The sequence below is a fragment of the Hylobates moloch genome, unplaced genomic scaffold (genome assembly GCF_009828535.3).
Source record: "Hylobates moloch isolate HMO894 unplaced genomic scaffold, HMol_V3 SCAFFOLD_1, whole genome shotgun sequence".
Lineage (NCBI taxonomy): Eukaryota > Metazoa > Chordata > Mammalia > Primates > Hylobatidae > Hylobates > Hylobates moloch.
The window spans coordinates 147,409,157-147,427,144 of record NW_026652276.1 but is presented as its reverse complement, the minus strand read 5'-3'; the positions used below and the strand labels follow the sequence as shown (position 1 = coordinate 147,427,144).

Here is a 17,988-nt window from a genome sequence, read left to right as displayed (position 1 = left end):
ATGCAAGTAAGCAGACAGTGGAGTAGCAACTTCTTTTTTTTTTTTTTTTTTTTTCTTTTTTTTGAGACAGAGTCTCACTGTGTTGCCCAGGCTGGAGTGCAGTGGCCTGATCTTGGCTCACTGCAAGCTCCGCCTCCCAGGTTCACGCCATTCTCCTGCCTCAGCCTCCCAAGTAGCTAGGACTACAGGTGCCTGCCACCACACCTGGCTAATTTTTTTTGTATTTTTAGTAGAAACGGGGTTTCACCTTGTTAGCCAGGATGGTCTTGATCTCCTGACCTTGTGATCTGCCCACTTCGGCCTCCCAAAGTGCTTGGATTACAGACATTAGCCACTGCACCTGGCCTACAGTGGAGTAGCAGTTTCAATGTACTGAAAGAAAAAAAACACCTGTAACCCTAAAATTTTATACCCAGTAAAAATACCTTTTTTAAAAAGGATAGCAAAATAAAGATGTTTTAACACATTCAAAAACTCACAGATTTCATCACCACCAGACTGGCACTACAAGAAATGTTCGAGAAAGTTCTTCAAGCAAAAGGAAGATGACACTAGATGGAAATTTGGATCTATACCAAAAAATTATGAACACTGAAATGTCAACTGTATGGAACTAGACAAAATTGGAGCATTAGCCAATCATTAGAAGATGGAATGGTACCAAAAACATTGAAACATTGAAATAATATATATGTGAGTTTAAATACTGGCTCTGTTGATTACTGGCTATGTTATTGCTTAACCTTTCTGAACCTCAGTATCCTTATATACCAAATGCAGAAAGCAGTAGGTATTGTCTGTTTGGCTTCTAAGTAACAGGCAAAACAAAGTGCATAAAGAACCAATAAAAGTACGTAACATATAATAATGTAAAATTGGCCACAAATTCTTTCCCTTCCTGTATCCATGCCCTTTCAATGTGATATGGCCATATTGATCAAGGCTAGATACTAGTTCTCCATTTGGGTTGCCATATGACTTGTTTTGGCCACTGTGTCATTAGCAAAAGCTTGAAAATTTTTTGTATACCATCACTTGCCCTTTTGCCGCACTTTGGAAACCTGTAACCATCCCATCATGAATGAGTCAACCCTAGCCTGCTGGATAATGAGATGAACATGCCTATACCCAAGCTACCAGCTGAGCAACCATCACACACGTGAGAGAAGCCATCGATCACCAGCAGATTACAAATGTGTGGGAGAGCCCAGCTGGACTAGCTGAGGCAACCCAAAACCAACACACAGAATTGTGGCTGGTGAAGAAGCCAGTAAATCTTGGGGTGTTTTGTTATACTGCAAAGTTAATTAATATATGTTAGTTATGTATTTACATATTTATATATGTTATGTGGATATACATTCATCAGTATCAAGGACTTTATGTGCTACTGATTTAAAATATTTTACTTGAAATTTAAAAACAAAGCAAAGAATTGATTAAAACAAGTACTAATCCAAGTTTTTGTTTTCTTTATTTCTTTAATTTTTTTCCCTTCTTGAATACCCTGATATCGTTTTGACACCAGTGAGTTTGGGAAGATTGGTGAAAACATCATAAGTTAATGTGTTTCTCTTTACTAGACTGAAATACTCTGCCTAGTAAAGTATTCATTTTCCCTTCTCTTTTTAATTTGTGTAGATATTTCCTAAATTGTTGATATGATTTGGGATTCAAAAAACACGTATACTTGCTCATACAATGAGATATCAAGATCAAACCCACCAAAGGCTAAAATTAAAACTCACTAAACAATGGAAAGGATGTGGAGTAATGGGAATGTTCATATCTAGCCATCAGTATTGTAAATTAGTACAACTATTTAGGAAAACTGCTTAACAACATTTTCTAAATAGGAATATATCATACATTTTTATCTAGCAGTTCACCTTTTCAGTGGACACTCAGCAGAAATACATAGATGGACCAAAAGAAGTATACAAGAATTTTCATAGCTACTTTATTTATGATAGTCTCAAATGGGAAACAATTTAAATGTCCCTTAACAGTGGAATGGCTAAATATTTTTATATATTGTATTGTCTTTATACAGTGGAATACCACATAGCAATAAAAATGAAAAAAACCTAGTGCTATACCAGATAACATGAATAAATTCAAGTGACATAATATCGAACCATAGGAGGCAGATGCAAAAGAGTATGTACTATGTGAATTCACTTCTGTAAAGATAATGTCCCTTTTTAGAGAAATAGTAACTGGCATGCACCTTGAGGAGTCTTATGGGTGCTGGTATCCTACTCTTTTTTTTTTTTTCCTGGAGATAGAGTCTCACTCTGTCACCCAGGCTGGAGTGCTGGAGTGCAATAGTGCAATCTTGACTCACTGCAACCTCCACCTCTTGGGTTCAAGCAATTCTTATGCCTCAGCCACCTGAGTAGCTGGGATTATAGGTGTGCACCACCGCAGCCAGCTAATTTTTGTATTTTTAGTAGAGATGGGGTTTTGCCATGTTGGCCAGGCTGGTCTCAAACTCCTGGCCTCAGGTGATCTGCCTGCATTGCCTCCCAAAGTGCTGGGATTACACGCGTGAGCCCCCATGCCCAGCCATTATTCTATTCCTTAATCTTGTGTTAATCACAAGAGTTATGCTTACTTTGTTAAAATTTATTAAGTTGTACACACATGATTTTTTCCCATTTTTCTGCATATATGTATTCCAATTTCCAAAAGTTTATTTTAAAAAACCCCAGCATTTGTGTTGTGAACACATTTATATAAAATTATACAATTTATGCATGTAAACATTTTATGAAAGAAACACCAAATCAACCTTATATGCACTGATATGGATATGTTTAAGTTACAGTAATAAGTGAGAAATCAAATTACAAAATATTATACTGTGATTTTATTTTTGGTAAAAGCAAATCTGGATTATGTAAGTAATTGCATGTTCATTACTGAAAGTTTGACAATTATAGAAAATACATTAAAAAGTTGAGATTAATATACTCATTGCTATTTTTGAGTTATTATAGTTTTTAAGTGTGTCTGTGTTTGTGAGTTATAACATATATACTTAATCAAAATTGGAATATTCCTCTACATTTTGATGTTTCGTAGCTGTAAGAGGTTTCATTTTATGAATGTGCCATACTGATTTAACTAGCTTCTAGAAGGCCTTTTTTTTTTTTTTTTTCCAATTTAGGCTCTTAACCATATTGCATGCCTATTTCCCTGCACTATCACCAAAACCGTTACTTTATTTTATTATTTTATTATTATTTTTTTCTTTGGAGATGGAGTTTCGTTCTTATCGCCCAGGCTGGAGTGCAGTGGTGCAATCTCAGCTCACTGCAACCTCTGCCTCCCAGGTTCAAGTGATTCTCCTGCCTCAGCCTCCAGAGTAGCAGGGATTTCAGGCACATGCCACTACACCCAGCACATTTTTGTATTTTTAGTAGAGTTGGCGTTTCACCATATTGGCCAGGCTGGTCTCAAACTCCTGACATCAGGTGATCCACCTGCCTCTGCCTCCCAAAGTGCTGGGATTATAGGCATGAGCCACCACGCCCAGCCCAAAACTGTTATTTTTTTTTAAAAAAAACACATGCAACTATTTACTATTTTGACATATTGAGTTAAGTTTTTACACATGTAAAAGTCATGGACTCACTTTATCTCATTCTAGAGAATATCCACAAAAGACCAGGGCTGCCCATATTTTGGTCATGATTTATATTCTTACAAATATTATTGTGAATATTGTCATTATGAATAAATTAGTTAATGAAAACATGAATGAGTCCTGAGGTGCTCACCAGGCCAGGAGAGGCACTAGGCTTTGTGTATATTTTATCCCATTAATCAGCAGCAGCAGCATCTTTAGGTAGAGAGGGCAAATACGAACTTAGATATAGGCAGAAAGCAAGTGGTACGGTTTGAGAATATAATTGTAAGCTGTAGTAATTTCATCTTTTTTCCTTTTTTATTTTTATTTTTATTTATTTATTTTTTTTGAGACAGTCTCGCTCTGTCACCCAGGCTGGAGTGCAGTGGCGCGGTCTCGGCTCACTGCAACCTCCGCCCCTCCAGGTTTAAGCAATTCTCTGCCTCAGCCTCCGGAGTAGCTGGGATTATAGGCACGTGCCACTTTTCCCTTTGTTTTCTAAGTGAACAGTAGCTGGAAGTCATGAAGGTAGACCAACTGATCACTGTATGCATTTTAAATTATAAAATTAGCTAGTGATTAAGTATTTTCAGTTTACTTACAATTAGATAAATTTAAGTTCTTTTGTTTCATAAGAGGTTCTCCCTGTGCACAGTTCTGGTATTTATGAATTTCAGTTACTAAGGTTTGGTTAAATAATGCCAGTGCCCTGACAACAGTTCAAATTTCAGCTACTATGGTAAATTAACTGAGTGATTGCATAAAGCACATAGTTGATTACTAACTCTCCAACCCACAAAAATCACTGCCTAAGTAACAGATGTGCATCATGATCAGTGACAGTCATGTCACATCTTTCTAATTCTGTCAGTGATCAGCCACTGTGCTGCTTTTACTCACTTCACACACAGGCAGCTAAGCTTGTAGTTCTATGATCAACCTACATGACATTTTTCATTAGTTAATGGACAGAAGGAAATAGTAACAAAGTTGGAAGTGTAGCAAAGAAATGAAAATTGATAATGCTAGAAGCAAAAATGGAATCAAACATAGATGGGAGTCACAGAAGAGAGAGCTGATGGACAGTGACGACCAGATACCACCAGAGAGAGTGATATGCAACCAGGGGAACTTAGTGAAGATAAACTTGGGAACATAAATGACAACGGTGGTTTTGACAAAAAGAATGAAGATGTACCAGAGGAAGTGATGCCAGGAAAAACAAACATATTAAATAAAACCTCCCAAACAACAAAAACTGACTTCACATTAAAGAGACTTGCAAGAAATTTCATGACATTGAATGCTTGAAAGATAAAATGTTGATGGCCAGATATAAATTCAAAGAGAGTATGAGTTTGTCAAGGCAGAGAAAAGATGCTCATTCTGTACCTTAAGTAGTAAGATGAGAAGGAGGCAAGTGCTATTCAAATAAGTTTTCTGCAAAGAAAACTGTTTAGTGTTTTAAAATGCAGTCGACAGAATATTAGTTTATGGATATTTTTGATCTCCCTGTATGTTTATAACCAACAGTGAGAAGCTTTAATGTTTTGACACAAATTTGTAAAGGTCATTGTCCCATAATAGGTTTCTCCCATTGATCATTTAGATTCCATAATGTGATTTCAGATGGTGTGGTCATTTTTATGATTTTGTACTATTATGCAAAGTCAGGACTACCTGTATTCAATTTTTGCACTAATCTTTTAGAAACCTACTTAAAATACATGATGAGTTATTGGTTCTTTTTAAAAAATGATTTGAGGTGCTCATACCCTTTCTCTATCAAAAGAGGGACCTACGAAGTATTAGTTTTTTATTATTTATTTATTTATTTGAGATGGAGTTTTGCCGTTGTTGCCCAGGCTGGAGTGCAGTGGCGTCTTCTCGGCTCACTGTAACCTCCGCCTCCCAGGTTCAAGTGATTCTCCTGCGTCAGCCTATCAAGTAACTGGTATTACAGGCATGCGCCACCATGCCTGGCTAATTTTGTATTTGTAGTGGGAACAGGGTTTCACCATGTTGGTCAGGCTAGTTTTGAACTTCTGACCTCAGGTGATCCACCCACCTTGGCCTCCCAAAATGCTGGGATTACAGGTATGAGCCACTGCACCCAGCCTAATCTATTCTTTTTAGTTGTAAAATGAAAGGCCTTTCCAAACAGCTCACTGGGAAGAAGGAATTTTAATTTTGGGTTAACAAACACGAAGAGATCTCATTAAAAATAGAACAAATCTGAGGGCAACAGGGGTCACACTTGTTAAGAAAATCGTCTTGTTGCCTCAGAAAGTTTAAATAGAAGACAATATGAAAACATCTAACTTCAACTATGCCATGTATAGGAAATAGGAGAACTCTGCCTAAGGTTTGTGTTTCCTGGTCATTGAGTTACTACAGAGCTAGAAGTTCTCGAAATTATTTTCTCACCTAAGCAGTAATTTGTGAGGGTGTCTGATGGCTGAAATCTCATTTATCCAAAGGCTTTTCAGTTGAGTATTATCTAGGCCCATCACACAGTAGAAGCCATTCAACATCTGTGTACTTCCTGGCCACTTCAGCTGTGAGAGTGAGTTATGAGATTAGTGGAGACTTTCTCTATATTAATATCCTCTGGGTAATGTACAGGGATGGAGGAGAATAGAACCCAAGCTGTGATCAGGCAGCTACCACTCTATCTGTGTTTAAAGTAAATGAGAGTCTCAAAAACTCATCTATTTTAAACTCAGAGGACTTCTTGCTGTGATTTTCTTTGATACTAAAACTGCACGTACAGCAAAAATGAAAAGTCTGAAAGCTTCAAAGATTAAATCACCCTAAAGAAGTTCCTTACCAATATTGGTGTTGGTCTTGTCATGCAGAAAATTTAGGCAGGTTGTTACTCTTTCTAGAAGCTGCTATGGTATACTTATCGTGTCCGGTCAAACTGCATTTCTAGAAAAGTTTATTACAGCAGTGGAGCCTATATGCTTGGAAATGTTTTGTATTGCTTCACCCTGTCTTCTGGTTATCAGCAGCTCATATTTATTTTTTTCTGTTGAGATAAAATTTAACATAAAATTAACTGTTTTAGGTATGCAATTCAATAGCATTTTGTACATTCACAGTGTCATGCGACCACCTTTTATCTAATTCCAAAACATTTTCATCAAACTGAAAGTAAAACCCCCTATCCATTAAGCAGTAGCTTCTCACACCCCTCCTCCAGCCCCTAGCGGCCACCAATCTGCTGTCTGTATTTATGGATTTATCTCTTGTGGATATTTCATATAAATGGGATAATACAAGATATGATGTGTGGTGTATTGTGACTGGTTTCTTTCATTTAGCTTATATTTTCAAGATTCATCCAAGTTGTAGCATGTATCAGTAATACTCCTTTTAATGACTGAACAATATTCCATTGTATGGATATACCACATTTTGTTTATCCATTCATCATTTGATGGACATTTAGGTTGGTTCCACCTTTTGGCTATTGTGAACAATGCTTCGATGAGCAGAGATGTACAAATACCTGTTTGAGTTCCTATTTTCAACTCTGTAGGAGAGGAATTGCTGGATCATTGCTAATTCCATGTTTAAGTTTTTGAGGAACCACAAAACTGTTTTCCACTTAGCAGCTTTTATTTACACCATGAATAACAAGGGAACATGTATTCCTATTTCTGATACTTCCTCTAGGCGGACACTTGCCCTTTACTCAGTCTACCCCTAGAGAGCTGATAGAGTAATTTCCCTGATTAATAAAGTCTGTTCTCTTTTGTCTCCTTGGGTGTGAATTTACCCACACAACACGTCATTCTCTCCTTTCCTCCATGACAAAAACATACGGCAGTGCTCCCCAGAGGAGGATTGTTGTTCTGGTCTGTGCTAACATAACAAGATAAATAAGTGTTGTTCATTCTGGGTGGCAGTTGGAGGCCAGTTAGATTTTGTTCTTCAAACTGACTTCTGCAAAATAAATGCTATGGTTTTGTCTTTGATCTGATCTTTGTTGTTGGTGGTTTTTTCCCGCCCCCACCAAATTGTCTGGAACCTGCATAGAGTTCAATGTGCTATTTACTGGTTTTGTACTGGAGAATGCAAAACTTAGGATGTAAGAGGTTATGACACCAGAAGAACTTGATCTTTATAGATGTGGCCTGGAATTATAGATTCAATGTCTAACTGCCACTTACTTTTAGTTATGTCAACTTGGAGAATTTACCTAATATTTTAGTTTTAATTTCCTCATCAATGAAAAGGGAGAAATCCTACTCACCTTTCTTATGTACCAAAGATACTGTGGGGCTCACCAAAGTATCAAGGCAAGTGTGTGTTAACAGATAATCTCCCCCAAAAGTGAAATTCTTTCTAATTGACATTTTTCATTTCAGACATTTTAATAGCTTTCTCATAGTGTACACTAATGCTTGAATTTGAATTTTTAAAACGACTACAGAAGTCCCAGCAGGATGCCTGTCTACAGGAATATGGTACAGACAGAGAAGTCAGTAAGCCTCCAGTCATCAAGTAGAAAATAGGTCACTTTTCATGGTAAGCATTCATCAGCCAACATATGATGATTTGACCAGAGTGCCTGGCCACTTCTCCACCAAGATCCTTTCAAGCTCTGATATTTTAGAAGTGACTTTTATCTTGAGGGAAAACATTTTGAGACAACTCTAACTCCATAAAGTTTCATGACTTCGTATGGCATCATCTCTAGATTATCAGAATATACCTACAGTAAGAAATGCTCTCATCTTTTCTAATATTCTCATTTTAGGTAACACATCACCTTGCCAAACTTTTCGACAGCATTGCAGATCTGCAGTTTGAAGACAATCAGGATGTTTCTGCACACAGGGCAGTTGGAATGTACAGCAAAGAAAAGGAGTATGTCCCATTCCAAGCCGAGTGTGAATGTGTGGGCCATGTAAGATTTGATTATGGGGTTTTCTATGCTAGGAGAATATTATCAGCATACTCTTAGAAGGTTGAGTTAAACAAGAAAAAAATTCAACCCAGGTCAAATCAGGCTCTGCTTAGTTTTGTGCTTGGAGGTTCCTTTTTATCTGTATCCACTGTGATAGAGGGCTCTTCTGCTATGCTTCCCAGTTTCTACTCATGTGGCTTTGGCACCCAGCAGGGTCTCAGAGATGCTAGGAATTGAGCTAGACAGAAGCAACTGTCACAGATTGAATGAGTGACCCCAGAATTAGTAGCAAATGCAACTCAGTGACTGAGTCTCCTACAAAGCGTATTCTGTTTTCACCACTGCTCGGAGAGCAGAGAAGGGTTATAGTGAAGCAGCACCTTGCAATAAAGCTTGTTTTAAGGAGGCTTTGTGGTTCAGTAGTCCATTGTGAATGTTATAAATGGCTCCTCGTAAATAAAGTTGATTGAGTCTAGCAAGCTGATGTCCTGTACTCTAATTACCATGTGCACAGAGTTAAGTTAGCATATTCTCTCCTCTCACAGCCAAATACCTCAAAAATATTCTTAACAGTTATCCACAAGAATGGCTCATTATGATTTATGAAAGCATTTCTGGTGTGTTCAGATGATTTAGGGGAATTGCATCTTTTTATGATAAAGCTTGTGTAGCTTGGGTTAATCCACAGAGTAACTGAAGGAATAGTGTCTAGTGGAGAACCATTTGGGTTGGGGCAGGGGTTCCTGAAAGTATTTGCAGAAATGTGAGTGGCAACCTTATTTTACAAGGGTTTTCTTTACTCCTTTCTGTTGCTTTTTAATATTGTACCAGAAAAATCCTGCCAAATGAAGGAGAAGCAGATGGTGGAATACTTTGATTAAAATATATTTTTTGATCTCTTGGGCTTTTTAGGATGATATTATAATGATTGGAAAAAGTTGCCATAAACTCTCTTGACAAAAGTGTGTTGCTGTCTGCTCCCTCCCAGCAAACTGCTCGCCGACTGGCATGATGCCTGGAGGGGGATAGTCCAATTGATGGATGTGGTTGTCACTAGCAGGAATCCTTGATATTGAAAGTTTTTATAGTGCTCTAATTCATTCTGTATAAGCAACTTATGCTAGAGACTTGTAAACATATACAAATTCACCCTCTAATTGCCTTCATTTTATAAAAAGATGCTTTTAATTTGGTGCTTTTTTGTATTTCTGTGCTCTTTTAATTGGATACCCCCAATTTAGTCCATTAGTATATTCTTCAGCAAGTGTTGAATACCTACTATGCATCAGATGCTAGGTCAGGCTTTGGGGAGTTCAGAAATGGCCCTTGTCTTCGAGGAGCTCTTAGACCCATTGAGAAAATGGATATGCACATAATAATGGAGGTAGCAATTGTTGTTATAGGGGGTTGGTTGAGAAGTACCAAAAAGGGAAGGATCCAGCAAGCACCTCATCAGAGCTTAGTTCTCAAACCATACTGAGTTAGGTTGCCATTGTTGGCACAGTCATCTGTACCTGAGCTGACATATTGACATATATGTGTGTTTGGTCTTCCCAAATGGACTGCAAAGTTCTTGAGAACAGGTGGCCGTGTGGAGGCTATGGATCCCAGGGTATCCAGGAGACATACAATAATGGCTGAATTAATGAGGGAACTTGTTGCTTGGTGACATTAAGAGTTACCCTTAGTTATTAAAGGCAAAGATGCCAGACCCCATTGGTTAGATCAGAACAACCTGATCTAATTTGGTTAATCTGAACTCATGCATGTTAACAAAGCACAGTTGTGAAGCCAGAGGGAAGGCCCTTAAGAAGAGATACTGAGGCCATTTCCAGAGCAGTGTTTCCTGTTTCTTTCAAGAGAGAGGAGGTTGTCAGCTCATTAACCACATACCACTCCTTCCCAATTCTTCAGAGGTTCTAGGCATGCTGCTGCTCTCTTCACAGGGGTGGAGGAAGAAATCAGTTGTATCATCTTCAGAATCTCATGTGATTCTTGGTATTTATTTATTATAGTCACTTTTTATTGCTATGGTCAATTATTTGCAAATAATATATGTATCGTTTTAATTATATGATATCCCAAGGAAATAAATACCTGGATTAATATAACAAAATACATTTGAACAGGATGGAAACTGGGCTAAGCTGTATGTGTGGGAGCAAACTAAGCTTCAATTTAAAAAAAAAAAAAGATTAATTTTTACAAGTCAGCAGTAGTCCTGTCTCTAATACTCTCCTGTGGTCTAATTTCTGACAAGTGTGAAGATTAGAGCCAGTAGGGAATATAATTAAGGTACTTGCTGAAAACATTTTATCTTAAAACTGTGAACTATGAAGATTTTAGAGAAGAATTTTCAGTAGATTTAAAAATTAATAGAAAAAATTAACTGAATTTTTCTTATTAAAGCTCTAGAATATGACTCATACCTCTATAAGTGTCTGTGATATTTGGCTTCTGAAAACACTGTGTGTTGCCAGAGGGGAATCTTGGTCTAGAACCTCCTTGCCTTCAAAGCTGAGAAATGAATAATGAAGAATCCCTTTTCTGTTTAGGCTGTGGAAAGTCGTTAGCCAGCTAGTGGATAAAGTCAGATGAGCATTATTCCTGGGAGAAGGCAGGTTCCTGTAGGAGAAAGGTTTCACCAATCAGTTGTTCACTTTCCCCTTTGAGTTATGCCTCTTGCAGTTTTCTACCTGGGTTTAAAATGAATCCACCTGGGGCATTACCCTCTGCATGGCCTTAGAGCCAGTAGGAGGATGAAATTATCCTTCTGTAGTTAAGCCTGTGTTACAACATTTCAACTTGCTTCCAAAGGTGGAAACATGGCATCTGCAACTTGAACAGACTATGCAAGAAACTGTGCGTCATTCTATCACAGAAGCCATAGTGGCCTATGAGGAAAAACCTAGGGAACTGTGGATTTTTGATTTCCCGGCTCAAGTTGCACTAACCAGCTCACAAATATGGTGGACCACAGATGTAGGAATAGCCTTCAGTAGACTGGAAGAAGGCTATGAAACAGCCCTGAAGGATTTCCATAAAAAACAGGTATTTTATAGATTTGTGATTTTGAGACATAAAGGAACTTCAAGACGTAAGCTTTCTTCATTTGTTCTTTTAGTCATTCATCTACCTAGTGTCTTCTGTGTGCAAAATACTATGCTGGGAAGATTTTAGCAATCAGTTGTTAAATCATTTTTTACCTTTTTGGTATCCTTCTAAATTTGTATGTGGGTTTTTAAAAAGTACATCATGTCTGTTGTCTTCTAAGGCTCTAGGATAGCACTCATTCTAGATACTGTACATGCTTATTTTCTTCTGTGTAAGACTCTCCAACTAGGCAGATGATGTATTTATTAGAAAATATGTGCATGATTTGCATTATTCCAAATGGTGGAGGGTGGCTCAGCAAGTGCAAATATTTTCATGGGCTTTGGTTTTCTGTTAATTATAAATTACAGATGAGAACTTTGAAAAATAATCTATTTTGAATTCTATTTTATTGATCCCAGTTATCCAGTGACCTTTTCTTAAGTCTTTCATCTTAATATGTGCTGTGAGCTGTATAACAGTTCAGAGATGTAGTCTTTCTTGGGGCTTATAGATTCAGAGTATATTAGGCTTGAAAAGGCGTTTAAGTATTAGTTTGTCTACTCTTCTGGTTTTCAGTGGATAAAATCTGAATCCAGAAATATGAAGTGGCTTTCCCAATGTTGCACAGTTTATGAGTGAACCTGGTAGGATTGTACCCTCTTCCTGGCACTGAGTTAGAATGCTTCCCAATGCTCCTCATCACCCCTTTTCTGCTTTAGCAGTACTTTTCCTTCAATACCTTAAGAATCAAATAGATTTAGATAGCGAGTGATCCTTGTATTGTTAACACATTTGAAGATTCAAGTGTGGATTATTCCTTTTAATTTTGCTCTTTCAATCTTGCATAGCAACCACCCAACTTATTTATATTACTAAAGAAGTTTTTGTACCACTTACTTTTGGAGAAAAAGAAATTCTTGATTTTACACTCTTAGGAAGATAACGTAATGGTTTCTATTTAATAGGCTTGAAGTTACAGGATTCAATTTAAAGAAGTGGCTGGTTTCTTCCTAGGGTACCATCTTTGCAATTCTAGTAACTACCACTTGGATGCTAAAGCTGAGTAGTTAAATTTTTTTTCATGGACATAAATAACTGAGATAATTAATTAAATGTAATTCTGTTATGCCTTTCTTATAAAATAGCCTCTGGTTAGTTAATTTATTGATATTTATGCTTTTATTATGAACATTTTCATTATGCATTTAAGGACATTTAAAAATACTTGGTTAAAATAATATCCTCTTTTAAATTTCAGCTATCCTCAATCACTACTCAAACTCAAATCTTTCTACAAGCATATTCCTACTTATTTTTCTCTGTTTTTTTCTAACTCTTATCTCCAACTTGTCTTTTTTTGTTGCTAGACTATTTTATTTCTTATAAGGTTAAATGATGTTTTATGGATATGTATTATTTATATCAGCTTTTTTATGATTTCTTTGTTATTGTTTGCTGTTAAAGATGATAAAGAAAATATAGTCACAGAAAATGAAAAGAAGGGACATAACATTTAAGCAACACCCATAAATTCATTTTCAGGAGAAAAATTATTAACATTTTGGCATGCAAACATCAAAAGTTTTTTCTCTGTCTTTATGAATGTATAGACATGCCTATTTATAGGTATAAACATGTATAAATCTGTAGCTATTTATATATAATGTAATTATTTATGTAGCTCTGTATCTGTGTCTATAGATACACATTTTAAAAAATTCTTTTACATTCCATACATTTATTTGATTACTTTATATTTTCACTCAATATATTATCTACATTTTTTCTTGTCATAAATATACATCAGATCCACACTAAAAGTGACTGAATATTATTTCTTTATATGGATATACCAGAATTTATTTTCTTTCTTCTCCTTTCTTTCGGTTTACTCTGGTTGTCTAACTTCTTATCAGGCACTGTTCTAGGTTCTGTGGTTCTAGCAGTGATGTTCCTCCACTCAGGCACTTACATTCTAGTTAATCGTTAATAGATCTTATGTCTCTCCTCAAGAATCTTAGGATCATTTATTCTGTTCTCCACTCCCCATCTTACCTGCAGTCATTTAGACCTTGTTTTTTAAAAATTATCCATTAATTATGGTGGGAGTGGTATTATTATTTCAGATCTTAATTAGATTTACCAACATATTTACCAATGACTTTGCTCATTTATTTATTTTTTCACCTGATTCCTTATTTGTGAATTAAATTCCCTTCTTTCTATAGAATATATTTTAGCAGTTTGTGCAGTGATGAATTGTTACAGAAAAATTTTTGGTCCCTTGTCTTTATTTTGACTTCCTTTTTGATAATTTACCTGGGTATAGAATTCTAAGTTGATAATTTTTTTAATACCTGAAAAATATTTTTCCATTTATCTTATGGCTTTTATTATTGTTATTGTAAAATCTTATGTCATTCAAATTATTTTTCCATTATAAGCTATCTGTCTTGTTTTGGGATAATTTTAAGATTTATTTCTTTTTGTGGTTCTGATAAAACTTTTTTCCTTGTAGCATATGATTAAGAAGAAAGAGGAATCCAGGGCCAGATTAAGTAGGCTCAAATCTCAGCTTCTACTATTTATTAGCTATGTGACTATGGACAAGCTATTTAACTACTCTATGCCTTAGTTTTATCATCTGCAAAACACGGACAATGACAGTGCTTGCATCATAGGATCATTAGAAGGATTACTTAGTTAGTATATGGAAAATACTATTTTTTTTTTTTTTGAGACGGAGTTTCGCTCTTATTGCCCAGTCTGGAGTGCAATGGCACAATATCGGTTCACTGCAACCTCCACCTTCCAGGTCAAGCAATTCTCCTGCCACAGCCTCCTGAGTAGCTGGGATTACAGGCACCTGCCATTATGCCCAGCTAATTTTTGTGTTTTTAGTAGAGACAGGGTTTCACCATGTTGGCCAGGCTGGTCTCAAACTCCTGACCTCAGATGATCCACCTGCCTCAACCTCCCAAAGTGCTGGGATTATAGACGTGAGCCACCGCGCCTGGCCAAATACTATTTTTAAATAGTGTTTTAGTTTACGTGCTATATAAGGGCTGGCTATTGCTGCTGTTGTTAATGCTATGACAATAATGATGATGGTGTCCAATGTGGTACACAACTCATTTAATACATTTTCCTCAGTAATTTATAATAAAAATTTTCAAACGTACAGAAAAGCTGAAAGAATTTTGTAACATGTATGCCTACCACTTAGATTCTCCAAGTAATATCTTGTTTTATTTTCTTTATAACATGTCATTTATCAAACCCTATAACCATCCATCGATTCATTTTGTATCGATGAATCATTTCAAAGGAAGTTGCAGATACCATAATCTTTACCCCTAAATATTTCATTATTCAAAATTTTACATTTTAATTGAAAGGTAAACACTGTGTATATTTGTACACATGATGTTTTGATATCTGTATGTATCATGGAATGGCTAAATCAGGGTATTTAACATATGCATTACCTCACATACATTTTTGTGATAAGAATGTTTAAAAGGTACTTTCTTCGCACTTTTCAAAAATATATTATTTTGTTACTAATTGAGGTCACCATGATGTACAATAGACCTCTTGAACTTACTCCTCCCAACTGAAATTTTGTGTCCTTTGACTAATAGTTCCCCAAACCTTCCACCCCTCAGTCTCTGGTAACTACTATTTTGCTGTTTATGTAAATTGGACTTTTTCATTTAAAATTTTTTTAAATTTTATTTGCATAAATGTATGAAGTACCAGTGCAATCTTGCTACCTGCATTGAATTTGCAATGGTGAGTTCAGGGCTTTTTAGGGTATCTTTCATCTGAACAATGTATACTGTGTCCATTAATTTCTCATCGTCCACCCCCTACCACCCCCTAATGATTCCCAGTCTCCATTGTCTATCATTTCACACTCAATATCCATGTGTACACATTGTTTAGCTCCCACTTATAAGTGAGAACATGTGATATTTGTCTATGTCTCACTTGTTTCACTGAAGATAATGACCTCTAGTTCCCTCCATGTTGCTACAAAAGACATGATTTTATTCTTTTTTATGGTGGAGTAGTAGTCCATTGTGTGTATATGCCACATTTTCTTTTTCCATTCATCCATCAGTAGCCACTTAGATTGATTCCATAACTTGGCTATTGTGAATAGTGTTGCAATAAACATAGGGGTGGAGATATCTTTTTGATGCAGTGACTTATTTTCCTTTCAGTAGATACTTGGTAATGGGATTGCTGGGTCAAATGCTTGTTCTATTATTAGTTCTTTGAGAAATCTCCATACTGTTTTCCATAGGAGTTGTACTAATTTATATTCTCAGGAAGAGTGTATAAGAGTTCTCTTTTTTCTACATCTTCACCACCATCTGTGTTGTTGTTGGTCTTTTTTTTTTTTTTTTTTTTAATTATACTTTAGGTTTTAGGGTACATGTGCACAATGTGCAGGTTTGTTACATATATATCCATGTGCCACGTTGATTTCCTGCACCCATTAACTCGTCATTTAGCATTAGGTATATCTCCTAATGCTGTCCCTCCCCCCTCCCCCAACCCCACAACAGTCCCTGGAGTGTGATGTTCCCCTTCCTGTGTCCATGAGTTCTCATTGTTCAGTTCCCACCTATGAGTGAGAACATGCGGTGTTTGGTTTTTTGTCCTTGCGATAGTTTACTGAGAATGATGTTTTCCAGTTTCATCCATGTCCCTACAAAGGATATGAACTCATCCTTTTTTATGGCTGCCTAGTATTCCATGGTGTATATGTGCCACATTTTCTTAATCCAGTCTATCGTTGTTGGACATTTGGGTTGGTTCCAACTCTTTGCTATTGTGAATAGTGCCGCAATAAACATACGTGTGCATGTGTCTTTATAGCAGCATGATTTATAGTCCTTTGGGTATATACCCAGTAATGGGATGGCTGGGTCAAATGGTATTTCTAGTTCGAGATCCCTGAGGAATCGCCACACTGACTTCCACAATGGTTGAACTAGTTTACAGTCCCACCAACAGTGTAAAAGTGTTCCTATTTCTCCACATCCTCTCCAGCACCTGTTGTTTCCTGATTTTTTAATGATGGCCGTTCTAACTGGTGTGAGATGGTATCTCACTGTGGTTTTGATTTGCATTTCCCTGATGGCCAGTGATGATGAGCATTTCTTCATGTGTTTTTTGGCTGCATAAATGTCTTCTTTTGAGAAGTGTCTGTTCATGTCCTTTGCCCACTTATTGATGGGGTTGTTTGTTTTTTTCTTGTAAATATGTTTGAGTTCATTGTAGATTCTGGATATTAGCCCTTTGTCAGAGGAGTAGTTTGCAAAAATTTTCTCCCATTCTGTAGGTTGCCTGTTCACTCTGCTGGTAGTTTCTTTTGCTGTGCAGAAGCTCTTGAGTTTAATTAGATCCCATTTGTCAATTTTGGCTTTTGTTGCCATTGCTTTTGGTGTTTTAGACATGAAGTCCTTGCCCACGCCTATGTCCTGAATGGTATTGCCTAGGTTTTGTTGTAGGATTTTAATGGTTTTAGGTCTAACATTTAAGTCTTTAATCCATCTTGAATTAATTTTTGTATAAGGTGTAAGGAAGGGATCCGGTTTCAGCTTTCTACATATGGCTAGCCAGTTTTCCCAGCACCATTTATTAAATAGGGAATCCTTTCCCCATTGCTTGTTTTTGTCAGATTTGTCAAAGATCAGATAGTTGTAGATATGAGGCATCATTTCTGAGGGCTCTGTTCTGTTCCATTGATCTATGTCTCTGTTGTGGTACCAGTACCATGCTGTTTTGGTTACTGTAGCCTTGTAGTATAATTTGAAGTCAGGTAGGTTGATGCCTCCAGCTTTGTTCTTTTGGCTTAGTATTGACTTGGCGATGCAGGCTCTTTTTTGGTTCCATGTGAACTTTAAAGTAGTTTTTTCCAATTCTGTGAAGAAAGTCACTGGTAGCTTGATGGGGATCCATTGAATCTATAAATTACCTTGGGCAGTATGGCCATTTTCACGATATTGATTCTTCCTACCCATGAGCGTGGAATGTTCTTCCATTTGTTTGTATCCTCTTTGATTTCATTGAGCAGTGGTTTGTAGTTCTCCTTGAAGAGGTCCTTCACATCCCTTGTAAGTTGGATTCCTAGGTATTTTATTCTCTTTGAAGCAATTGTGAATGGGAGTTCACTCATGATTTGGCTCTCTGTTTGTCTGTTATTGGTGTACAGGAATGCTTGTGATTTTTGTACATTGATTTTGTATCCTGAGACCTTGCTGAAGTTGCTAATCAGCTTAAGGAGATTTTGTGCTGAGACAATGGGGTTTTCTAGATATACAAT

The 17,988-nt window shown here is 36.7% G+C and overlaps 1 protein-coding gene across 1 annotated transcript in view; it reads left to right on the top strand.

Annotated features, from left to right (window-relative positions):
• The window catches only part of DNAH11 (dynein axonemal heavy chain 11), a 363,007-nt gene that overhangs the window by 105,416 nt on the left and 239,603 nt on the right, over nt 1-17,988 (top strand). The window contains exons 29-30 of the mRNA XM_058446556.1: nt 8,403-8,552; nt 11,370-11,603. Of these exons, the coding sequence (XP_058302539.1) occupies nt 8,403-8,552; nt 11,370-11,603 (384 nt within the window). The remainder of the gene's footprint in view (nt 1-8,402; nt 8,553-11,369; nt 11,604-17,988) is intronic.